The sequence below is a fragment of the Gopherus evgoodei genome, chromosome 1, assembly GCF_007399415.2.
Source record: "Gopherus evgoodei ecotype Sinaloan lineage chromosome 1, rGopEvg1_v1.p, whole genome shotgun sequence".
Taxonomy (NCBI): domain Eukaryota; kingdom Metazoa; phylum Chordata; order Testudines; family Testudinidae; genus Gopherus; species Gopherus evgoodei.
In genome coordinates, this window is record NC_044322.1 from 6479094 (window position 1) to 6505763 (window position 26670).

At 44.9% G+C, this 26670-nt stretch overlaps 1 protein-coding gene across 1 annotated transcript; it reads right to left on the reverse strand.

The window, feature by feature from the left end:
* Nucleotides 1–227: 227 nt before the first annotated feature.
* On the reverse strand, nt 228–18024 carry MRPL48 (mitochondrial ribosomal protein L48). The gene is made up of 8 exons (XM_030557113.1): nt 17931–18024; nt 15124–15176; nt 13935–13972; nt 10975–11060; nt 10035–10207; nt 5616–5718; nt 4491–4580; nt 228–562 (listed from the first exon to the last, which is right to left on the reverse strand). The coding sequence occupies exons 1-8, from the start codon at nt 17949–17951 to the stop codon at nt 488–490; spliced, it is 639 nt and encodes a 212-aa protein (XP_030412973.1). The 5' UTR covers nt 17952–18024; the 3' UTR covers nt 228–487.
* Between the last annotated feature and the right edge of the window lie 8646 nt (nt 18025–26670).

Consider the following 26670-nt stretch of genomic DNA (forward strand, 5'->3'; position numbering starts at 1 on the left):
CCTGCTCTCTGGGCCCGGCTCAGCTCCTGCAGCAGTCAATGGAAAGAATCCTATTTCCTCCAGTGACGGCTAGAGCAGGACCTTCAGGCACAAGCTTAAAATTCTAGACCACAGGGGGAATTTTGCCTGAGAAAGGACTGCAGGATTGGGCCCTCTGTTTCTAAACCAATGTGTGGAAAAGGCACCCAAGGCAGAACAAACAGGAACGAGAGTGAGGGAATCGGACATGCGATCCAGCCTTTTCATCACCACACGGCTGCAAATCTCTCTAAGAAAAAGCACCAGTTGGTCAGATACACAATGGGTACATTCACTTCATTAAAATAAGCTCCTTAACAAAGCAGTGGAAACATCATCCAAGCAACAAACAAATCATTAAGACCATATTAAGAGCCGCCTTTGAAGGCTACCAGGAGCCAATTAAGGGATGAATAGCGTCACAAAGATGGCTTTGAAATGGATTGGATAGTTTTAGCTGGACACTGGCTCAGCTCATTTGCGCCATCAGCTCTTCAAGTTCCGGTCGAGCCTTTAATCGAACCTTGAAGTCTGTCTCTGTATGCTGAGGGGAGGAGAAACGGAGAAATAGGAATTAGTCTTGATCATGTTCCAAAATAGCAGCAAGACAATTATCTCCTGATATTGGCCATGCCGATGTTCTGTACTACACCAAGGGCTTGGCGCTAAGTAAGTGTTCACAGTTCTACTGAGCCCGGCAGTGCTGGAACATTTTCATAAGAACGGCCCTATTGGGTCAGATCAATGGTTCATTTAGCCCAGTATCCTGTCTTCTGGCATTGGCCACTGTCAGATGCCCCAGAGGGAATGAACAGAACAGGTAATCACCAAGTGATCCATCCCCTGTCACCCATTCCCAGCTTCTGGCAAACAGAGGCTAGGGACACCATCCCTGCCCACCTTGGCTAATAGCCATCAATGGACCTATCCTCCATGAAAACAGAGCTTGACATACGGCGCTATTGTAGCTCAGGAACTCAGTATGTTTTAATTTCTAAAATAATTAACTAGGGCTGTCAAGCGATTAAAAAAAGTGATTAATCTTACTGTTAAAAATAATAGAATATCATTTATTTAAATATTTGTGGATGTTTTCTAAATTTTCAAATATATTGATTTCAATTACAACACAGAACACAAAGTGTAGAGTGCTCCCTTCATGTTTATTTTTTACTACAAATATTTGCACTTGAAAAACCAAAAGAAATATTTCAGTTCACTCATACAAATACTGTAGTGCAAATGTAGAATTATGTACAAAAAAAAACTGCATTCAAAAATAAAACAATGTAAAACTTTAGAGCCTACAAGTCCACTCAGTCCTACTTCTTGTTCAGCCAATCGCTCAGACAAACAAGTTTGTTTATATTTACATGAGATAATGCTGCCTGCTTCTTATTTACAATGTCACCTGAAAGTGAAAACAGGCATTCGTATGGCATTGTTGTAGCTGGCGTTCCAAGATATTTACATGCCAGATGTGCTAAAGAGTCATAAGTCCCTTCATGTGTCAACCACTATTCCAGAGGACATGCGTCCATGCTAACAACTGGTTCTGCTTGACTACGATCCAAAGCAGTGCGGACCCATGCACGTTCATTTTCATCATCTGAGTCAGATGCCACCAACAGAAGGCTGATTTTGGTTTTTTTGGTGGTTCGGGTTCTGTAGTTTCTGCATCTGAGTGTTGTTCTTTTAAGACTTCAGAAAGCATGCTCCACACCTCATCCCTCTCAGATTTTGGGAAGGCATTTCAGATTCTTAAACCTTGGGTTGAATGCTGAAGCTATCTCTAGAAATCTCACATTGGTACCTTCTTTGCATTTTGTCAAATCTGCAGTGAAAGTGTTCTTGAAATGAATATCATGTGCTGGGGCATCATCTGAGACTGCCATAACATGAAATATATGGCAGAATGCAGGTAAAACAGAGCAGGAGACATACAATTCTCCCCCAAGGAGTTCATTCATAAATTTCATTAACGCATGATTTTTTTTTTAATGAGCATCATCAGTGTGGAAGCATGTCCTCTGGAATGGTGACTGAAGCATGAAGGGGCATATCTGGCATGTAAATATCTTGCAATGCCTGCTACAAAAGTGCCATGCGAACACCTGTTCTCACTTTCAGGTGACATTGTAAATAAGAAGCAGGCAGCATTATCTCCTGTAAATGTAAACAAACTTGTTTGTCCAAGCGATTGGCTGAACAAGAAGTAGGATTGAGTGGACTTGTAGGCTCTAAAGTTTTACATTGTTCGTTCTGAGTAAAGTTATGTAACAAAAAAAAAAAAAAAAATCGACGTTTGTAAGTTGCAATTTCACGATAAAGAGATTGTACTACAGTACTTGTATGAGGTGAATTGAAAAATACTATTTCTTTTGTTTATCACTTTTACTGAGCAAATATTTGTAATACAAACAATATAAAGTGAGCACTGTACACTTCGTATTCTGTGTTATAATTGAAATCAATATATTTGAAAATATAGAAAAACATCCTAAAATATTTAATAAATTTCAATTGGTGTCCTATTGTTTAGCAGTTGAATAAAACTGTGATTAATCACAATTAATTTTTTTAATCACGATTAACTGAGTTAATCGCGTGAGTTAACTGCGTTTAATCGACAGTCCTATTTTGAACTAATCTGTAGTATCTTTTCTGCCCAGGATTCCAAAGTACTTTACATCCATTAACAAATCAAGCATTACATCATCCCTATAAGGCAGGCTCAGAATCAGTGTTTTACGATGGGGATATGAAGGCAGAGAGAGGTTAAGGGACTCACCCAAGGATATAGGGGATTAATGGCAGAGCCAGAAACAGAATTCAAGGGCTCTAATTCTCAGTACCTTGCCCTGAACAATACACTCTTCAGAATCCATTGCCTATTTGGGTATCAGTATTTGTTTGTACAGAGACTGAATCATACAGAACTGTGAGAAGTCTTTCCAAGAGCCAAGAATTTATATTTCTTCAACAAAATGTGTTATAAAAGAAGTCTTAATAGGGACTTAACTGAAGCTGCTGACTGACAGTCTGATTCTCCTCCCCCTTAAGATGGCCTAACTCAGGCACAACTCCACTGAAGTCAATGGAGTCGCACTGGCGGAAGTGAAGAAAATCAGCACACGAATGCAAAAGTCTTGACTCAGTGAACAAGCAATGCAGACGCATACATACACCCTAAATAGCACACACCGACTGGGGTAGCATACACAATACCCCGTGAAATGTATCCCTTCCCTAGGGTTCCAAACCAACCACCTAGTAGCTGTCCTGTTTGGTGCGTTACCTGCTGAGGTTTACAGATCATGAGCTATTGTGGATGCACAAGTTAGGAGTAAACAAAACTGGGCAAACCATTAAACATATAGAGATGGTTAAGTGCAGTTATCAATGCAAATTGTTGAAGTTCATTTTCAGAGACACATACAGTTTATTTTATTGGAAGGAGGGGGAAATGGAAGATCTACCTATCTTAGGGCCTGATCCAAAGCTCACCAAAGCCCTTTGGTTCAGTCCTTTACTTATTACGATAGTTCCTATCCCCTTAGTATCCAGGCACTATGGTAGCGCTGCCATCTCTCCAGAACTTCACAAGACCATCCGGAGCGCCACACCTCTCTTGTGGGTTACCAAAGGCTAATGTAGTCCATGGATGCAGAGATCATCACTGACATTGCATATTTTTTGGTCCTTGAATAAACAGAGCTTCCCAGAGCTTATTTGCTTTTGTAACACAAGGACATACAATGTATGGTGGCTTGAGGGCTTAAATTTTCCTCACCCCTCACAGTGCAGGAAAAGTTCTATCTACCCAGAGCCCAGCTCAGGAGCGTGAACTCTGGCCCGCCTCAGTGCTCTGGTGAAACTGAATATAAGAATGAGCTTCTGCAGAAAGCAAACAAAACTTCTTCCCAGGAGGAAGTGTGATCTAATAGTTACAGGAGGGCACTTGGCTACTGGGTTCCACTCCTAGTCTGCCACCGACTCAACTCTTTAATCTTGTGCAAGTCAATTATCAATCTGCTTCTTCACCAGTAAAAGAGGGACAGTACTTCCCTGCTCCATAAAGGGCTTTGTGACCCTTGGATGAAAGGTGCAGTACACGCACTGTGTAGTACTGAACCACAGGGATTTTCTCTAGGTGCAAAGCCATTTACCATCCACTCTCTTCATGGGTGGTAATGGGAGCTGGTTGGAAAGGTGCTGGTGGCAGGGGAGGCACGTCACGGGATACGGAAGTCCAAATGCTATCCAGGGCACTGGTCAATGAGCAGAGTCTCACATAGGCCAACTGACCAAGTGGGAGCCTGGATCTGAGGCACGGTGGGCACCCACACATCAATGGGAGAGGTGGGTCTTCTCAGGATTAAGACCTTATTCTGTGCTGCTGTGAGGCAGATTTCACCACATACATAGTAAACACTTTCTAAATGTGAACACGTCTGTAAACTTAAAGGTACCTCTTTCAGTGACAGATGGACCCCTTCGGGCTGGTTACTCTGAATAACCTCCAAGAATACAGGAGCAAACGTTGAACTCAAACCACTGATCTGAAAGAAGAAATGAAATGCTGCAGGAGAAAAGCCAAACACCGGGTGAACCTTTTACATTAATGACACAGCAAAGGAGTCGATTTCAATGCAAGTCCAAGGTGGAGCCCAAAAGAGACCCTTACATTTCCAATCACTCTGGGCCAATGTACATAACTTTATTTTGCAGGGGATCTTCCATGCACACTGTATCCCAAACGTGCCCCATTTTGACATGAACAACCCCCCACCCTGCCCACAGTATCCCCACTGTCTGGGCAAGAACCTCCACTGCAGCTCCTGCTGTCTGAAGCATGTATTTTGTATCTCTCCACCTCACTGGTTTTCTGACTCAGTTGAAAATACATCTCTTTCCCCTTTCTTATACCTCTTAACTTCTTTAGCTCTGCTACTGAGAAGCAGAAAGTTTGAGATACAGATGTATGTGTTGGTGTGTAGATCTAGAGACACATTCATGCACAGCATAGTTTTTTTAATTCATGTTAAATTGTCGCTAATGTCCAGATCCCTACCACAGAAGCTGCCATGGAAAACTTGGGTCTCCAGTGTCAACTCTGAAAGTTCTCAGCATCAGCTCTGTGCCGTGGAAAACATCTACCTCTTAAAGCTTTGAAAGTGTATGCAGCTATAAGACGAGGAGGAAAGCATCACTGAGGAAACAGATTCTATTTTAAAAACTATGAAGGGTCAATATAACCAGTGAGCTTTAAAAAATTATTATAAACCACTTCACAGAGATAGGGGCCAGTGAAGAGGAATTTGGGCAAATATCTCGTTATGACTTTTCCATTTGTATTGTCTACCATTCAGTGTAAAAGAGACAGTACCAATCATTTGAGCTGGCAGATAAGCCTTCTGGGCTCTCCATTCTGCAAGTGGCTCATTGTGTGACTTTTACAGTTATTTAACTTCTTCATGCCTCAATTTCCACACACAAGTGATTAGACTAGAGAGTTAGTTCAGTGCTTTGAGATCCTCAGAAGTAAAGTGCTATGCAAGAGCAGAGCGTCGTTATAGGCAAACAAAATTTCATACCTGTACAACTCGCTGGTGAGTTGTAAGAACAGCATCCAGGTACAGCCTGGACCCTTGCTCCTGCATGAGCATCACCTCCATGGTTTTAGTGGGCATGGCATAGCTGTAGAAACAACAATTCAGCTATCAGCAATTGGGGAAATGTTGACAGCCCTTGGCAGGAATGAGTGAACTTTCATCAGAAGAGAACATGGGATGAGATGAAGCATTCATGAGACATTAACTGTGCAAACAAGGTAGACTGCATTAGGGTTGACACACGCAGGGCTGTATAATCACTTGTGTGACAGGACAAAGATAAGAGGGAAGTCTACGGCATTACTGCTGCCCAGAAGCTCTTTTGGGCACAAATGCTAACACAAAAGGAGACAACTTTATTCAATGCCTTTGTTGTTGAAGGAGAGATTTAAAGCAAACATCTAGTACATAGTTAATGTACCTGGTTTTATTTTCATGAGCAGTAACTGACTTGTGTCTTTTACAACAGTTATTCAGAAGGATAGGAAACGGCTGGTGTAACATGCCACTTGGAAAGACTTTATTTTCACCAATATGGACCTAGTATGTACAGAGGAGAGATACTTGGCAAATGTTGTTCTCACTTACGTCAGTGTAAATCCACAGATTTCAGTGGTGTTACTCTGGATTTTCACTGGTGCAAATGAGAACAGAATGTGGCCCATTGTGTGAACTGCTTGTACTGCAACTCAGTTAGTGAGGAAGGATGATCTTGTGGTTAAGGCATTGGACTCTCACTCAGGAGATCTGAGTTCAAAGGCCAGGTCAGCCACAGACTTCCTTTGTGACCCTGGCCAAATCATTTAACATAAGAATGATCATACTGGGTCAGACCAAAGGTCCATCTAGCCCAGTATCTGTCTACCGACAGTGGCCAATGCCAGGTGCCCCAGAGGGAGTGAACCTAACAGGCAATGATCAAGTGATCTCTTTCCTGCCGTCCATCTTCACCTTCTAACAAACAGAGGCTAGGGACACCATTCCTTACCCATCCTGGTTAACAGCCATTAATGAACTTAACCGCCATGAATGTATCTAGTTCTCTTTTAAACCCTGTTATAGTCCCAGCCTTCAATATCTCTGGCCTCAGTCAAAGGGGGCTAATATTTCTTTTCTCCCCTACTTTGTCTTTACTACATGTACAGCCCCTAGCACAATGGGGCCTTGCCCTCTGTCGAGACATGCAGCCATTACTGCAATACAAGTAACAATCTATGCAAGAACCACAGTCTAGGGTATGAAACAGTCATCTAGGTTGTGGGCTCTTCCTGTAACTATTCATAGGCGCATCCGAGCAGAAGACACTTTAATTTCCTAGCATCTGTGGGTCTTGTTCTAAAACACTGACTGGGGGGCTGGGGATCCCTACAGTTTGAGGGCAGACGGGACCATAAGACCATCTAGTCTGATCTCCGTGGAATATCCAAATGGGATCCAAGAGCCTTTTAATGTAAGTCTCTGCCATTTGACAGCTGTCCACTGAATTATGAGAAATCAGTGAGTGGTCCCAGTTTGTCTAGAGCATCCACACTGCAGAAAGAGACAGCACAACTGGTCTATGCATGCACGACTCTCAGCTCCACGGCTGTGATGCAGCACCTCATACAAGAGCAGGGGTCCTCAAACTGGGGGTCGGGACCCCTTAGGGGGTCATGAGGTTATTACATGGGGAGTCATAAGCTATTAGCCCCTACCCCAGATCCTGCTTTGCCTCCAGCATTTATAATGGTGTTAAATAGATTAAAAATTGTCTTTAATGTATGGGGGCGGGGGTCGCACTCAGCAGCTTGCTGTGTGAATGGGGTCACTAGTACAAAAGTTTGAGAACCCCTGTACAAGAGTCTAAAAAAGTAAATTCACTTTCTTGATGTTTTTAAATAGGGTTTAAACAGTGAGCACCATGCATACATTAAACAGCATTCGGACACAGATTCCCATATGTGCTAACATCCTTTCATGGTAGTTATGACAGGTCCCTTGGACAACACTATGAAGGCCCCAAAGGAATCAGCACTCAGTCGCAGGGGATGGTCAAGGCTGCAGACTTTTACAGATAATCTTTGTGCATCCCCCTCACAGAACTGAAACAGCTGGGCATGGTTTCGTCCCGTAATTATTGCTCTGCAAAGACCTTGCAGGAGTCACATGCCCTGTTACATGATCCACAGGAACATTCAGAACAGCACAGTTAGCTTCTCAGATCTAACGTTGGAACCACAGTTACACCAGACCCCACCGCTCTACCTCAGGGAGAACACCACGACTCTCACCTAGAAGAGAGGGGTGGGCTTAGTATGGACCTGACAAGAAAATACATTTAAAGAACATTTCCTTAATGAAACCCTCTCTGCAGATCTCCACTCTAGGACAGCAGGGAAATTGTTAATGTTGACACGTTAAATGCCATCATTAGCATCCAGAGTTAATATCATATTGAGGATAATTCACACATCGTAGAGCTATTGTTATAAGCTATCAGCAGACTCAGGCACACAATGCTGCAGCACATCAGATCCGTCACATCCCCAAAGTGAAAGCGTAAATCCTGGCAACAATATCGGGGTCCCAGGAGAAGAGCTGGTCCAACTCTCACCCTACATCTAGTTCAATCTAGTCTCTGCTATTTATAAACTGAAAAGGTGCAGTCCAGCCCCTTCACGAAAGCTGCCTTGTGACAAGCTTTTCCATGTCTTCGGAAGCAAATTAAAATACAGACTTTGAAGGCTCTCTTGTCCTACTTTTAGGAAAATTATAGCTGTGGCAGAACAAGCAATTTGTAGGACAAAGCCCACAAGTCACTGTTCTGCCTGATCCAAGCTCCATTGTGCTACTGTAATTTTCGGTGCTTTTAGATAAGAAAAAGATAAAGAGAGTGGGTGAAAAGTGACCTTGTCTCTAAACGTGGGGCAGTGAGGAGAGATCCATCCACGCAACAGATGTACGGGAACAAAATCTGACTCAAATCAGCAGAAACTCTGTTTGCATGACATGCCCCATTTCTTTTCTGAGACACAGACAAAAGAGAAATGTGTCAAGAGGAAAAGAATCCTGCGCAATTGACAAAAGTGAGACAGGGCATTTTAACTTCTCACAACATGTGGAAAAAGACACATGGAGGGCTAGAACTCTAATTATATTTGTGGCACTTTTCATCTTCAAAGAACTCTACCCACGTCCAGCCATCTTCAAGACCTATGAGGTAAGCAGGCATTAGTCAACACGTTTTGAAGATGAAAAAGCTTGGGCAGAGAGGTGGCAAGTCCACGGAATATCCAGGATTAGAACTCAGAAATTCGCCTTCCCTATTCCTGTGCTCAGACCACTGGCTAATGCCCCTTTCTCCACTGACTGAAAACTGAGAGCTAAATTCTTCCCTGTGATCTGCACAGCCAGTCTATTGACACCCATCCTGTAGCTTTTCCTACTTGAACAGAGCTCCAAGTGAGGTCAGTCAAGAGCCCACGGAGACTGAAAGAACAGAATAAATTCAAGAGAATGACCATGCAGATCATAGAGGAAAATTCACACACACGCGCCAACATCACAGGGGAGGGAAAACTACAGCCCATCAGACGTTTTAATCCCACACTCGAGCTCCTACCATGGAGTGGGCACTGGGGCTTGCCCCAAACCAGCCGTGGAGTGGGGTCGAGGGCTTCCCCCGCTCCGCACGTGCCATGACTCCACGTGGCTCCTGGAAGCAGTGGCATGTCCCCCCTCCAGCTCCTATGTGTAGGGGCAGCCAAGGGGCTCCGCATACTGCCCCCACCCTAAGCAGCGCCCCTGCAGCTCCCATTGGCTGGGAACCGCAGCCAATGGGAGCTGCAGGGGCACCGCCTACAGATGGGACAGCATGCAGAGCCACCTTGCCGTGCCTCCACATAGGAGTCAGAGGGGGGACATGCCACTGCTTGAGGTAAACGCTGCCCGGAGCCTGCACCCCTGACCTCCTCCTGTGCCCCAACCCTGATCTCCCTCTCACCCTCCAAACCCTTCGGTCCCAGCCCAGAACACCCTCCTACACCCCCAACCCCTCATACCCAGACCCACCCCAGAGCCTGCACCCCCAGCCTCACCCCCCTGCACCTCAACTCCCTGCCCCAGCCCAGAGCCTCCTCCCACACCCTAAACTCCTCATTTCTGGCCCCACCCGAAAGCCCACTCCCCAAGCCAAAGCACTCACTCCCTCATGCACACCAGTCCCAATTTTGTGAGCATTCATGGACCGCCATATAATTTCCATATCTGGGTGCGGCCCTTGGGCCAAAAAGTTTTCCCATCCCTGGTGTAACACCTTCACCTGCAAAGATCTCATTTTTGTACTGTATCTGAGCAAGACCAAAGTACATACGGCATGTCATGTAAACACACAGAGATGACATGCAGTGGTGGCCTTTATACCTTTCATTCACTCGAATGGAGAGTCGGTTGCAGAGTTTATGAACATATTGAGCAAAATGCTCCACCAGGCACATGTCGTACGCCGTCATCTGTATGTTCAGGTCTCCATATTCGTGATCTGATCCAGCCCGAATCTCCTTCATCCGTACCCTGTCCCTTTTCCTCTTTGAAACCTGTAAGAAAGTGAACTACCCTTCAGCATTCTTGGAAAGTCTAACTACACAAGATTCATGCCCAGTGGTGGTTAGAGCAGAGGACTGGTAGCCTGGACTCTATACCCAGCTCTAACGCTGGTTTTCTGAATAATCTTGGGCAAGTCAAGACTCCCTTGTGCTCATTTTTCAGCTGTAAAATCAGGATAACACCTAATTTACAGAGGTGTTCTGAGGCTTAATTGGTTGAGGTCCTGGGATGACAGGCCCTATAGAGGCACCACACTCATCTGGACAACGTATGCTTAGCATGAAAAGCTACTTCTTCCAGAAGGAAGGAGTTGGAACAAACTGCTTCTAATTCAGCCTCTGCCTTCGAGGCACCTGTCTAGATGAATTATTGTTTCACTGTTCCAGAAACGTCTCTCTTCCAAATTCCAGGTAATATAAAAAAATTCAAAATGGACCAAGACTTTACTTGCTAATATTCAGCAACAGCTTGTGATTGGTTTGGTTAAGTTCAACATAATTAATAGTTTCCATTAGCCAAACCATTTAGAGACTTAAATAAGGAAGTAATGGACACAAGAAAATATTTGTGTAGTGCTTTGAATAGGCTATTTCTTACTGCACAACAATCTTTGCTGGGAGAAGCAGAAGGAAAGCAGAATAGTCTTCGCCTATATACTCAGAAGCCCATAGAATTAGCAGCACCAACATTTTAATTAGTCTGTAAATGTATCCGAATAAATTGAAAGTCAGCACTGTCAGAGCACTGAAAAGCCTACCTCCGGTGGAAGCAGGTGTCTGAACCTCCCAATGCCATGGGTCGGCTGGGACCTGTAGTGTCTGTTGCAGCTCAGCAACGTGCTGCCTTTAAAGAGGAAGACAGAACAAATGTGTTTCAAGTTAAAGGTCAGACAACTCCTCTCCTGACAAAGCAGTAACAGTATGGAAGATAGGAGTCACCAGGAATCTACTGGGTTGAGGTGGGGCTGGCAGGGGCAGAAACCTGGAAGAAGAGTTTTTCTGTCTGTAATTAGGTGTTTTAGATCAGTGAGTCTCAACCTTTCCAGACTACTGTACCCCTTTCAAGAGTCTGATTTGTCTTGTGTACCCCCAAGTTTCACCTCATTTAAAAACTACTTGCTTACAAAATCAGACATTAAAACACAAAAAAGTGTCACAGCCACACGGTTACTGGACAATTGCTTACTCTCTCATTTTTACCATATGATTATAAAATACATCAGTTGGAATATAAATATTTTACTTACATTTCAGTGTATAGTATATAGAGCAGTATAAACAAGTCATTATATTAAATTATAGTTTGCGCTTACTTTTTATGTAGCCTATTGTAAAACTAGGTAAATATCTAAATGAGCTGCTGTACCCCCCGAAGACCTCTGCGTACCCTCAGAGGTAAGCATACCCCTGGTTGAGAACCACTGTTTTAGAGTAGTCAGAGTTGGGCAAGATGCTTCACACAGAAGACATGTCCCTGCCCCAGTCTACGCTGTAGGTTACTCAGGATTAGTCATGTACCCAACACAGCACAGTGGTTCAGTTAAGGATGGGGGGGGGGGGGAAATATGTGCAAAAAATATGGGGGGGGGGCGTGTCCCATTGTCTCTTGTCAAGTTCTCAGGTGAGATATAAATGAGGAAAGGGTAGTGACTTGGCAGACCACAACAGACTGAGAGAAGGGGAAGGGATCCCTAGCAGGAGGACATTCAAGGAGTTCAGCATGGAAAGGGCTGGAGCATGATGGTAGTGGTGAAACTGTGATGGATCCAGGATCCCAGTTATCCTTAAATCCAGCCCTGCTTCAAATATTCATGTATCCAAAGAAATGACAAGCCCTTGTTTCTTCTCATTACTCTGGGGCAAAGTGCTGTCCCTGCAGCCTTAACTTTAATGAGCACACCCCAAAGTCAGGCGATATTTTAGACTGAAAGTACAATACCTTGAACCAGCAGGGTTCAAGAACATACTAGATCCTGTCTACACTTCAAGACCAAACTGTGTTTTAACCATGTCAGAGAACTGTGTTGTAACAGAATCCACCAGCACAATAGATACTGAAGTGTAGATAGGTTTAACCTTAAATTGTGTTTAAGACTGGTTCCACTAAGAGTTCCTGACCCAGTGTAGACAAAGAATATTGGGCTAGATTCACAAAAGGACTCAGGTGACTACCTACCACTTTAGGCACCTAAATCTCAGAATCGGGCCCCACTGGGATTCATTAAAAAACCTCCAGCTGCTGCCGAACACTGTAGGATAAACTTGCCTGGCACCTACGTTTTTGTAGTAAAAGTTCTCTGGGCACCTACAGTTCAGCTTCTGGACATGCGCACTGCTGCTCCATGTCAAGAGTCCAGACACCTAAGCCACAAAGCAGTGCACAATCCGGAGGAAGACAGGTGTTCCTCCACCTAACTACTCGCCTGTGGGACCCAATCAGATAATGCCCAGAGCTTACCTATTGGATCAGGCGCCTGTAGGCAAGCTTACCTCAAATGGCTGCAGGGGAAAGGCGGGAAAGGGGAGAACAGGAATGAGAAGATTCCTTCATAACTTTTAGCCCAGTGGTTAAGGTACTCACCTAGGATGTAGGACAGCCCCCTCCATTCAACTTCCCCCTCCACCTGATGAGGAAAAGGGATCTGAACAGGGATCTGCCACCTCTCAGGTGAGTGTCTTAGCCACTGATCTATTGGATATTCAGATATGGGGCTCCCTCAGTCCCTTTGAAACTGTTCCTCTGGCAATAAATAATGAAAAAAAATCACTGGAACAGAGAGAGAGAAAGCAAGTGAAACTTTCCTAGCCTGGTGGCTGGAGCACTCACTTGGGAGGTAGGAGACACAGAGTCCAGTCCCCCTGTTCCAGTGAATTTTTAAATGATTTATTCCACTGGGACAGCTTCAATAGGAGAGACTCATATCAGAACATATCATAGCCCCAAGGCTAGTGCACTCAGCTAAGTAGCAGATCCCTGTTCAAATCCCTTCTCATCAGGTGGAAAGCGGAATTGAACCAGGAGTCTCCCACAGCCCAGGTGACTACACTAACCACTGGGTTAAAAGTTATGGAGGAGGTCCTCCTCCTCTCCTCTCCTCTCCTCCATCCAGCTTCTTCCAAAAATGGGGCAGACACCTAACTCCAAGAGAAAGTTTGATGATAAGAATCCCAAGCAGAGGAAGGTAACTCCCTGCAGGCTGGATTTAGGTGCAGGAAGAGGGGCAGGGCTTAGAACACACCCCTCTTGTTGGCATTTCCCATTAGCTATCTTAGGTGGAGAGCCATCTAGTGTGCTGGCTTCTGTGAATCCCATTCTGAGGCACCTTTCCTCCAAAATGTACACGAAGCTGAGATGCCACAGTAAACTCTGTGAATCCCAGGGATTTTCTAGGCACCTAAAAGTTAAGTGTGGGGACACAACATTTCTTTGCAAATACAGCCCATAGTCTCTAGCAGATGTTTCTCTGTAACATAAAGTCAGTCAGTCTAGGACTCTCTGCTTAGCCATGCCGCGAATGGAACAAGAGGAAGATTTGCAGTCAGACTGAATGCTGGCCCAGTGCCCATCTGAATTATTCATTACAACACCATCAATCTGCTCAAATTTGGTTTAAAGAATTAAACAGCGAAGTGACATGATGGCTCAAGTGTGAATATTTGTTGCAGGTACAAGAAGGTTGTTAGTGTATTGTATTCAAAATCTACAGTGAGTTCTTACCTACAACACAGATGGGGCTCTCTCTGGCCGCTGTTACTCTAAAGGAAAAGCCAGGATGAAAGTTAAAAGCTATTGTTGTTTCATTTATAAAAGTACTGTACAGATTTTCAGCCTCTAAATGGAGTCATTATTCTTGAGTGACAGGTCTTTTAGGCAGAGAGTGTGGAAAATGGATTAGATCTTTACACTACGGCCCTCGTTACTGCATTATCTATGCACCTCACACCCATTAATGGATTTTACCCTCACACCACCACAGTTGGCTAGGGTAGCAGTATCCTCGCAGGAATATTAAATGACATGCCCAAAGTCAGACATGTTGTCACAATTCGCTAGACCCACGGTGTCAAACTCATTTGGGGGAACAGATAGAGCCAAATTCTGTGTTTCATTCTGTTGGGAGTTGGGGTGAGAATTCAGGATGGCATGCTCTGCTTGATCCCCAGTGAAGACTCCACTGATGTCAGTGGGAGGCACACACAAAGATCAAGGAGATAATATAGCTTTTACATAGTAACTAAAACTTTTAATTATTCTTGTATGTCTTTCTCTGCAGGAACTCACAATTCCTACTCCTTGAGGGCTTCACTCCCACCCCACAACAATTCCATTTGCTACAGTGATCCGTTAATACTGACATTAGTGGGCTTTAGAGATGATACACTGATTAAATCCATAAGGAGTAGGTCACCCCTCTGACTCATTTTTCAGCTCTCTGCAAATTCAGACAGACATCATAACGTTGGTTTACACACACACACACCCATTACATTTGGAAGATTAAGGCTGCAGCCATGATGTCTAGAAAAACACACTTTTTTGGGGTCATTAAAAAAAGTTTACATTCTGCACAGTCAGAGTATGGCATGTGAGCCACAAATACATCATGCACACCTGATCTGGGTTTTGAGTTTGACACCCATGCACTAGACCATTCTTCTTACACTGATGGTGCAAGGAACCATTTCTTTTACATAACCTGCTATTCCATCAGCTTCCAGGTGTCATATGAAACATTCCTTTCACTGTATCTCAATGTTTTACCTTTCTCTGATGAATTATTTTTCAACTGTATAGTGATTTTTTTAATTGATTTTATAAGTTTGCCAGGCCAGTTTGTAAAAGAGAAAGGATATAAAAATGTTATCTTGAATCTTACATTTGCTCAGCCAGATTTCAGAATCCTTACCTGCTAAGAGCAAATGCCTGTTTTAGAAACATTTCCTTCCCCAGGCATAGCACCTACAACAAGCCAACATTGTTAGAACACAAACAAACATGTAAGAAAAGCATCAAGAAGGTTTTCAAAACAGTTAGTTGTTAGCTTATTCCTCTTGGAATGCATCTTCCCTAACAAAATTCGTTAACTTCATAATGTACCAATAAACTTCCCAACCACTTTTCATTGGCCTAAAGCAAATCATCACTTCTCAGTACACTACTACAACACAAAAGGGGACAGAATAACAGGAGGATAGATGACTGTAATTTCTCTTTCACACATTCTATCACTTGTACATGTGAATTCCAGTAACTTGATATTAGGGGATCCACTACCAACCAAATTCAACTCTGGTGTCACTACATTGACTTCAACTTTAACTAACTAATTATATCAATTACCTTCCCATTTACTCCAGTTATATCTGATTTGGTAAAGATATAATTCCTCTTCTCTGCGATAATATCTAGCATCCACTCAAAGTATCTGACATAATTTATGATAAGAGGAAAAATATTAAAAAAAAAAAAAAAAAAAAAAAAAAAAAAGACAAGACAGACTAAAGTGCTCAAAGTATCCAACAAGAGCTCAGTATTTAAGCCTTGTCTACATTAGACATTTTCAGAATATCTTCTACTGGTTCCTCTGGTTGTAGCCACATTTGGAGTGGTAGCAGAGATAAGGCACTAACGTTTTTACAAAACCTTGTCTAGTGTAGGGGAAGACCACACACAGGTAAGACATCTGGTGACCAGCTCATCCTACTGTTCACATTGTTTGCCACTGCTAACACTGGAGGATTTGCACTGGTTTCAGTGCACCACTTGAGATATTTCCATAAAATTGTCAATGTAGACACATCTTCAGATCCCTTCATTTTACAGATGAAGGAAGTGAGGCACAGAGAGAATAAGTGACTTGCCAAGGTCACAGAACCAATTTCTCCTGACTCCCACTATCTTAATCTAAACACTGAACAATAGTGCTTTCTGATACAAAATGCACTATTGGAAACAATCCCACACTGGCCCTTGAGGAATGAAGGGGTGGCCAAAGCATAACCCATAGAGTTCAATAGTTCAGCCCACGGGTCCTTGTATGGTCTCTTCTGATGTAAGCAAAGGATCTGTAATCGGCACAGGAACATGGGACTTTCCATATGAAGGAGAAGAATGACTATATTCAACTCCTTTTCACAATAAATAAGGCCTGGTCTACACCCAAAGCTTAGGTTGACTTTATGGCGCTCAGGGGTGTGAAAATTTCACACCCAAGAGATATAGTTAAGCCCTTGCATAGACACTGCTACATCAATGGAAGTATTGTACCATCAACTTAGCTACCACCTCTCAGGGAGGTGGATTTATTATAGCAATGGAAAAAACTCTTCCATCACCATAACAAGTGCCTACACTACTGTGCCACACTAGCACTTATTGTACAGACATAGCCTAAGAATCTCCCATGTTAAGAAAGATGAATTCAGACTGGCACAGGTGCAGAGAAAGGCTACTAAGATGATCAGAGAAATGGAGAACCTACCTTATGAGAGGAGACTTAAGGAGTTTGGCTCACTTAGCCTAACCAAACGAAGGAGGAGAGAAGATTTGATTGCTCTCTATAAATACATCACATGGATAAACACCAGGGAGTGAGAGGAATTATTTAAGCTAAGAGTCAATGTTGACAAAAGAACAAATGGATATAAACTGGCTCTCAATAAGTTTAGGCTTAAAATTAGGCAAAGGTTTCTAACCATCAGAACAGCCCTGCAAAGTGGGGGGGGGGAGAGAACCCAACTGGCTGCAAGACTGAGCTTGATCAGTTTATGGAGGAGATGGTATGATGAGACTGCCTGCAATGGTATATGGCCCATCTGCAACTGCTATCAGCAAATGTCTCTAACACCTAGAGATGGGACACTAGAGTGGCAGGATTCTGAGTTACTACAGGGACTTCTTCCCCAGGTGTCTGGCTGGTGAGTCTTGGCCAGATGCTCAGGGTCTAACTGACTGCAGAATACTTGGGGTTGGGAAGAAATTTTCTCCCAGCTCAGAATGGCAGAGAACGGGGGGGAGGGTGTCACCTCACTCCACAGCATGGGGCATGGGTCACTGGCTAGATTGAATTTGTGCAAGTGGTGGATTTTCTCTAATTTGAAGTCTTTGAATCATGATTTGAGGATGTCCGTAACTCAGTTGGAGGTTGTGTGCATATTGCAGGAGTGGGCTTGCGAGACTCTGTGGTCTACCATGTGCAGGAGGTCAGACTAGATCAGGGGTAGGCAACCTATGGCACACGTGCCAAAGACGGCACCCGAGCTGATTTTCAGTGGCACTCACACTGCCTGGGTCCTGGTCCAGGGGGCTCTGCATTTTAATTTAATTTTAAATGAAGCTCCTTAAACATTTTAAAAACCTTATTTACTTTATAATACACAACTAAGCTATTGTCGTACCTAGACTTACAGAACGAGACCTTCTGAAAACGTTCACATGTATGACTGGCACGCGAAACCTTAAACCCGAGTGAATAACTGAGGACTCGGCCCACACTGCTGCAAGGTTGCCGACCCCTGGACTAGATGATCGCTGTGGACTCGCTGGCCTCAAATCTACCAGCGCCGCACTTGGGCTCCCGGTAACTTACGCTTTGGCGGGGCAGTTGGGGCAGCCCCGGCTGAGTGGATCTGAACGCGGCTTTTCCAAGGACTACACCTGTGCTGGGTTAGGGTCCGCCCCCAATACCTTCCCCGCCGCCCCCGGTGTAAATACCTTCCGCAGCGCCGAGCACATCCTCGCCCGCCGCCCGGCCCCGACAGCGAACACCCGGCCGGAAGAGTGGGCCGAGCCCGGCAGGCAAAAGCGTCCCCCGCGCTCCGGGTCCTGCAGAACGTGTCTCCCCCTCACTCCCTGAGCCTCGCACCTACAGTTCCGCAGCAACTCGGTTCCCCCGTCTCCTCCCCGGGAGGCAGGTTCCCCTCCCCGAAGGGAGGATACCGACCCCCGACGCCATTAGCCGGGCAGGGCTCGGGCAGGGATCCCGCATGGCTCGTGCCCTGGGGAAGGGGGTTCCCTTGCAGGAGGAATGCAGGGAGGTGGGGTGTCACAGCAGCCTGGGTGCTCAGTCCTGCCTGCACTCGCCCCGCAGAGCCTCCGCACAAGGACAGCCTGGAGCAGGGCACATCTGGCCCTAGAGCTGTGCTGGGGAGAGGAGTATTTTAATACCTCACTGTTGGGGTGTGTCCAGTTGTTTCCTCTGCACAATACTAGGTGCAGAAAAATTCCATCATTGAGGTATTAGCCTGGGTCCTGAGAGAGGCAGGTTCAGGTCCCTGCTCCCTGCCAGACTTCCTCTGTGGAGGTGTGTTTTGAGGATAAATGCATTAACCGTAGGGAAGTGGTCATATATTGAGGTGTCAGGGTCCACATGACTACCTCAGAGATGCATGAGTGTCCTTGTTTGCCTATAGCCATGTATCTATGTCTGCATGTGTCCACGCTCATGTGCATGTGCTGTCTTGGCAAGTTCTTTAAACACCTTGTGGGTTTTCTATACCCACTCTCATATGTTCTGATCTTTTAAGGTGTTCTTAACATCTGTTTTGTCCATTTATTATGGGAGCATTGAAACTGCTGATGCAGCTCCCACAGTCCTTTATCATCATCATTATTTTTTGTCTCACCCTCCCCTGCATTTTTCCATGGTCACTAGCAGCCAAGGATGAGCTCTAAACTCAAGCATAAAAGTACTTAATAAGCAGGATCAGCTGTGGAGGAAAACTGACTAAAATAATACAATTCTTCTGCAGTCAGCCTGGCTTGTAAAGCACATCATCAACTGTGTTGCATTTTCAATTTCTTTTCTTTCTTTTTTTTTTAATTTCCCTGCAGCACTGGAATCCCTAATGCAACAGTCTTATCCTAGTGCATGAGAACCAGGAAGTGTAATTGACCTCTTGAATTTTGCCAGTCTTCTAATGACCTGCAGCATGACATTTTAATTCCTTTATCTGAACATGCAGAGAATTTATATTTTGCTGTTGTCAATTGAAAGATGAATAAGGTGTAGACTAGGTGATGTAACAAGTCCATCCAACTTGAATGGTTCTATGACTCATGTGTTATATTAGTAACACATGTAGAGTTAGCACTGCCAAGCAGCTCACATTTGGTACATAATAGATGGGAGGAAGCAGTAGACGTGGTATATCTTGATTTTAATAAGGCTTTTGACACAGTCCCACATGACATTCTCATAAGCAAACTAGGGAAGTGTGGGCGAGATTAAACCACTATAAAATGGGTGTGATGTATCCCCCCTAAGGTGCCACCTGGAACTGGGGTACCACTGAGCCCCCTGACCCACCAGCCTGGGCTCCCTCTCACACTGTGCTGCTGTGACAAGTTCCAAAGTCCTCCAAGCTTGCACTTTCACCAGCATTCACGCAGGTAGGGACGCACCCAGCTGCACTCACATGCTGTCTCTCTAACCACCAGCCTATGACCCCAGAGCAGTACCAGCTGCTCTGGTCAAACCTTCCCTGGTGTAACACCCAGTCCGCCTTTTCCTCAGTGTGAAGACGACCATAAACACTTGTGGTAATCAAGCTGAGATTTTCCCCAGATGCCTTAATCCAGTGTTTCTCAAACTTTCGTATTGGTGACCCCTTTCACACAGCAAACCTATGAGTGTGACCTCCCCTTATAAACTAAAAGCACTTTTTTAAATTTAACACTATTATAAATACTGGAGGCAAAGCGGGGTTTGGGGGGTGAAGGCTGACAGTTTGCGACTCCCCGAGGGGTAACAACCCCCAGTTTGAGAACCCCTGCCTTAGTCAAATGGTTTGGATTAAAACATAAAATAAGTGTATTAACTACACAAGGATAGATTTTAAGTGATTATAAGTGATAGAAAATGGATCAAAGCAGAGTACCTAGTAAGTAAACAAAATACACCAGCTAAGCTTAATATACTAGATAGATAGGATATGAACTAGCAAATTCTCACCCTGAGTGATAAACTGGCTGGCAGATTCTTAAAGCACAAGCTGCCTTGGCTTTGCAGCTTAGGTTTCCCAGGTTTTCATACACAGGCTAGAAATCCCTCTCGCCTAGGACCATTACTTCAGTCTTTATTCCTCAAGTGTCTCCAGGTGTGTTGTTGTAGGGAAAGTGAGGTACCATCATGATGTCATTTCCCCCCTTTTATACATTCTTCCCATTTGCCAGAAAGCTCTTTTACTGTGACCTGGGTCAAACAGGTTCCCAGTGTGTAGTGCTATCTCTGAGATGTTTCTATTATACACAGTTCCTGGGGTAATCCTTGTGCTTATGGGCATTTCCTCAATAAGCCATTAACATGGTTTGGCCTTTTTATTGTTGTACCTGAAAGGCTGCTTGTGGGTGTTTTCACATATTTCAGTAACACATACATAGCCAAACTTCATAACTTCACATACAACGATAGCACATACAGTCCAACAAGATATTGTTTTAACAGATCAAGACTTTTAGAGTGATACCTCACAAACCATACTTTGTGCAAAACATATCCTAATTACATGACAGTGGTGAATATTGGGTTGCCAGGGTGTCACAGTGGGTCCAAGACTGGTTAAAAGATCATACTGAAAAAGTAGTTATCAATTGTTCCCTGGGAGATCATATCCAGGGAGGTCCTTCTGGGGTCTGTCCTGCATCCTCACTAGGCAGCAGTACTGCAGAAAAGGTTTTCAGGGCTAGAGTGGATCATAAATTGAATATGAGCCACCAACGTGATGCAGCTTTGAAAAAAGGCTAATGTGATGGGGTGTATTAACAGGAGTGTCATATGTAAGACATGGGAGGTAATTGTCCCACCGTAATCGGCCTTAGAGAGGCCTTATCGGGAGTACTGTGTCCAGTTCTGGCCACCACACTTTAGGAAAGACATGGCTAAATTGAAGAGAGTCCAGAGGAAAGCAACAAAAATGATCAAAGATTTAGAAAACCTGACCTCTGAAGAAAGCATAAGCAACTGGATATTTTAGTCTTGAGACAAGAGGATTGAGGAGGGACCTGATAGTTTTCAAATGCATGAAGGGCTGTTATAAAGAGGATGCTGGCTGTTCTCAATGTCCACTGAAGGTAGGAGAAGTAGTAATGGGCTCAATCGGCAGCCAGGGAGATTTGAGTTAGATATTAGAAAAAAATGTCAAAACAATAAAGGTAGCTAAGCACTGGAACAGGCTTCCAAGGGAGGTTGTAGAAACCCTGTCACTGTGTTTAAGAATAAGTTGGACAAACACCTGTTAGGGATTGTCTAGGTTTACTTGGTCCCACCTCAGCACAGGGAGATGGACTAGATGACCCCTTTAGCCCCTTCCAGTCCTACATTTCTATAATTTCTTCAAAAACTATATATCGCTTACATGCTAAGAAGAACTTGTATATCTACATGTAACAGCTCTGTTGGGTTACTACTGCCTTAACAATACTTTGTATAGCCCTGGTTATCCAAGGCTATCAAAGCCCTTTACAGGCATTCATGAATTAGACCTCCCAGCCCCCATGAGGTCTGTAAGTAATGAAACTCCCACTTTATGGGTAAGGAAACTGAAGCACCGAGGGTCTGATTCTATCTTTGCACAGTCATTTACATGGTGCAAGGGGAATGCAATATAGCTGCAAAATGTTATTACCATTTTGTAGCATTCTACACCCACTTTGCCCAGATGTAAATGACTATGCAGGGAGTTAAGGCAGTGGACAGTCAGGCTATTCACACAGAAAGTTGGCCTGCACATAGAACCCCAATCTTGCACCTGATGGGGAGGGATAGCTCAGTGGGTTGAGCATTGGTCTACTAAACCCAAGGTTGTGAGTTTATTCCTTGAGGGGCTTGGGGATTTAGCTAGGGATTGGTATTGCTTTAAGCAGGGGGTTGGACTAGATGAGGTCACTTCCAACCCTGATATTCTTAAATTAAAAAAAACCTCTGGTATAAATCAGGAGTTACTCCACCAAGAGCAATGGATTTATACCAGTATGATATAAGTGAGAGGAGAACCAGACCCTTTTATCTACCTACCTGTACTATAACCTATTATCTAGACCTGTAACCCTAATCTATAAACGCACTAAGAACCCCCCAACCCCCAGTTGCTTCCCTCCTTCTTCCTTTCCTCCCTATGACTGGAGGAGTGTTAATGGGCCACTTCCCTTTGATGGTCTCTTGAAATGGGTGTTAACTACTTATGCTAGACAATCTGTTCCACCTTGTATTTAGCTGTGACACTCGAAAGGGTAGGTCTATACTTGAAATGTTGCATTGGCGCAGGTGCAGTAATGCAGCTGCATCACTGTAGCACTTAGTAAAGTTGCTCCTATGCTGATGGGAGAACCCATCGACATAGTGCTGTCTACCCAGGGGGTCAGGTCGGTAAAACCAAACAGAAGTTGGTCCAATAAAAGATATTACCTCACCCACTTTGTCTCTCTATCTACCCGGCAGACCTACTCCAGGCATGCCTCACAGCGACCGTCAGGCCGCCCCCGCCCCGCGGCTTGCTGCCCCAGGCATGCACTTGGAGCGCTGGTGCCTGGAGCCGCCCCTGTGTAAAATGGGGATAATGATACTGACCCACCTTTGTAAAGTGCTTTGAGATCGAGAGATGAAAAGCCCAAGGTACGTGTTATTTCCTTTCAGGGAGATGACTTTCCAGACTTAACCTCATGGAGCCAACCAAACCATCTTAGTCATTCCACTTCGGCAATTCCACACTAAGAGTAACTAGGAAGCCAAAATTCTTTAAGACTGAAAGGAAAATCTCTGAATGACTTTCTTCACCTGTACTGACGTGAAAACAGCCAGGTGGCCGTTGATGCATAATACTTCTCAAATGTGGTGGCCAGTAATTTATAACATTAACTAATCCACAGCATCCCAAGCTGTTCTCCCATTTGGCAGATGGGGAAATGGAGACAGAACCGTTAAGTGACATAACAAAAGCTACAGAGTAAGTCAGCATCAAAACCAGCATTAGAACTCAGGGATCCCAGCCTGCGACTCACATCAGGCAGGTACATCACATCCTGCTCTATTTCTGCATTGCTGGCGAACTGACTCCCAACTCCCCAGCATCGTGCTGGGCGCACCAGGCTGCTGGAGATGTCCCTTCTTCAAATAAGACAAACCCGAGGCCCTGACCCGTTGTGATTGAACAAAGATTTTTGCCAGAATGAGGTTATTAGCCCTGGTGTCCTGGTCAGATTCCAATTACATTCCGCCTTCTGCCTGCAGTTTCATTTGGAGGCTGTATTTTTTCACTTCTTACTTAGAACTTTGGGGCAGTGTTGCTGTTAAGCAGATGCTGTGTTCCACCTTAAAGGTGGCCGCATTACAGTGTTGGGCAAAAACAACAGGAGTACTTGTGGCACCTTAGAAACTAACAAATTTATTTGAGCTTTTGTGGGCTACAGCCCACTTCATAAAAAGTGATTCCTCCACCCTCTGGATAGTTTGGGCAGTCAGTAAGGTTTTTAAGGCGTTTTAAGCTCATCAAGTTGGGAAGAAGAAGATTATAAAATCCTGCGCTGTATGGTAGCATTAGGATTGCCGTGAGTTTTGGGTAATGTACTGGATGTGTTGTGCTATTATTACAGGCAGGACTGGGATCTGGGGGTAAAAAAATTCCACCCCAGAGTCTGTTCAGATGAGTCTGTTCAGAAGGTGACCACCAAGGCGAGGTTGAGGAGCCCAACTGGCCCTTCGGCTAACAATACCAAAACAATGAAGTACATTTGGATAACCTATGCTTGCTCAGTGTGGCAGTCTGTCCTCCTCTATGGGTGGCTGGGCCTATCACAGCCTTGGCTGTCAAAAATGGGTCTTTTAATTCAGGCAGTAGTGCCTTCTTATGCTTTGATCGGAAGGTCCCCGGTTTGAGCCTCACTGCCGGTGACCCACCCAGGGGAGTAGCATTACATTGACATGCAACCTTTCATCTCACAGGATCCCCAATTGTTTTAAAGGGCTATAGAGCTTGACTCAGCAGGCTGCTGAGAGCCTCTTGCAAGATCCTGAGGCCCTCAACTCCCTTGTCTTGAGGTGAGTGGGAGCTGAGGGCTTGCAGGCCCTCTTAGATACTAAAGTGATAGGCACCCTAGAAATGCCAGAGACACAGACACAAGATGCTCAGTGCCTTGCAGGATTGGACCTTACATACACACAGGAATCACTTTATCAGCCAGTGAAATGCAACTGCCTCTGGGGTGGATTTGTAGCTGGGATGTTCTCTGACAGCACACAGCAATGCAACACCACAGGAAACGAAGAACATTTTCCAATTGAAGCTGCCCTAGGAGTGTAAGGATATAGAATGTAATTTACTCTATTGGAATTTGGGCAGGATATTTGGACTAACTATTAGGGACTAGGACACAGGGCCACCCAGAAGATTCAGGGGGCTTGGGGCAAAGCATTTTCAGGGGCCCCTTCCATAAAAAAAAGTTGCAATATTATAGAATACTATATTCTCATGGGGGGCCCTGCGGGGCCTGGGGCAAATTGCCCCACTTGCCCCCCCTCTGGGCAGCCCTGCTAGGACGTGGGCAAGCATGCCTAGTGGTTGGAGCAGGAATCAGTAGGCAGGAATCAGAGTCTGAGCCAAGGATCAGAGTGCAGGTTTGGAACCAGGTTACTCAGAGTGAGGTGAGGCGAGGTGAGGAGCTCGGTCCAAGGCTAGGATGAGCAGGCGCTAACACAGTCATGGGCAAATGCTCTCAGCAGCCAGCACACTGCTTCTGCTGATGGTCTTAAGCACAGGTCTGCTGATCCCCAGCCAATGAGGCAGCTCAGTTTGGGCCCAGTTGTGTTCATCAGGAGGTTAAGCTAGCAGGTAAGCAGGCTAACTGGCTCCTTCCCTTACTCCTGACACTAACACCCCTCTCCTATTTGATGTTTGATGCATGATTTGTCCAGCGACAAACCCATTATTCAATAAAAACCCTGTGGTTTATTGCTTGGCTGGCATCAAACTCGCTCTTCTTTATGGATTGTCAGGGATGACTTTGGCAGCAACAATCGTTTAGAAGAGTCATTGAAGCAAAGGGAAAATCCAGGAGCTTTGTGCTGCCAACAGCAGCGTCACCCACAGTAAGTTGATCTAGAATACCTGCATCTGACATTTTAGAGTATACGTATGGCTGATCACAAGATGTGTGACACACCTGTTTACAAGACAGACTGGTCCGTGGGTGTGAGAGATTATAACTCCATCCTGGGTGGTTAGGAAAGCTCCGTATATTACGTAAACATCTCTAGCCACACAACCATACTAAAGATTCAGGAACAACACAAGTAGTGTCAAGAATGAGGAAAAGGAGCAGGTGACAAGAACAGGTTAAGTCTACTGTGACTCAGGTTTAAACAGCACAGTGGCAGATGCTACATTTTTAAACAGATCTGTTTTGACGGGGGGGAGGAGAGAAGGAAGATGCAAAAAGCAGCATGTGGTTGTAGAAAAATAAAGAATGCAACAGGGAGGGCTGCCCCATCTGAACAGTCCCATGTATTGTGTGCCCCTTGGAAAGGGAGTGAGAATATAACTACCAGAGGAAGTGACCCGGGGGTACGTGTTATGGAGCCTTTAGCTCAGGGATCAGCAACCTTTGGCACACGGCTCGCCAGGGTAAGCACTCAGTTTACCTGCCGCATCCACAGGTTCGGCCAATCGCGGCTCCCACTGGCCGTGGTTCACCACTCCAGGCCAATGGGGACTGCAGAAAGCGACACGGGCCAAGGGATGTGCTGGCTGCTGCTTCCTGCTGCCCCCTATTGGCCTAAAGTGGCGAACCACAGCCAGTGGGGTCCGTGATTGGCCGAACCTGTGGATGCGACAGGTAAACAAACCATCCCGGCCGGCCAGGGTTCTAACCCTGTGCCAAAGGTTGCCAATCCCTGCTTTAGCTGCATGTTGATGGTTCAATTTCAGACCAGCTCAGTACTGGTCAAACGTTATTGCTATCTGATTTGGGAGCCTGTGTGAAATGAGTGAGCGGCCTACAGCTATCTACAACAGAAATCCCATACCCTAATGGCTTGGGGCAGCCTGCACACTGCCTGCTGTGGCTAAATGGAGAATTTCAGTCAGGGTGCCTTTCACAAGGACTAATTGCACCATGTGGCTGACAGGAAATACTGTAAAAAATCTAGGGTTTCATGGCTGCCTGTTGCAGAGCTGCAGCCTGTGAATATTTAGAACTTCACAGCAACAGCAAGAGAACCAGATCCTCAGCCTCCAAATATCAGACTCCTACAATGTTAGCTAAAGGAGAATCTCTAGTAGCTGGTCGCAATATAGGGGCTATGACAAACAATTCTGATTCCATCAAGTGGAGCGTAATGACACACACAGTTTACATCTCTGGGGGCGGAGAGACAGACAGTGCGTCTCTGCACAACACCAATTCTGCCATGGAGACTAACTGAACTAACAATATTTTCAAAAGTCTATTCTATATCTGCAAC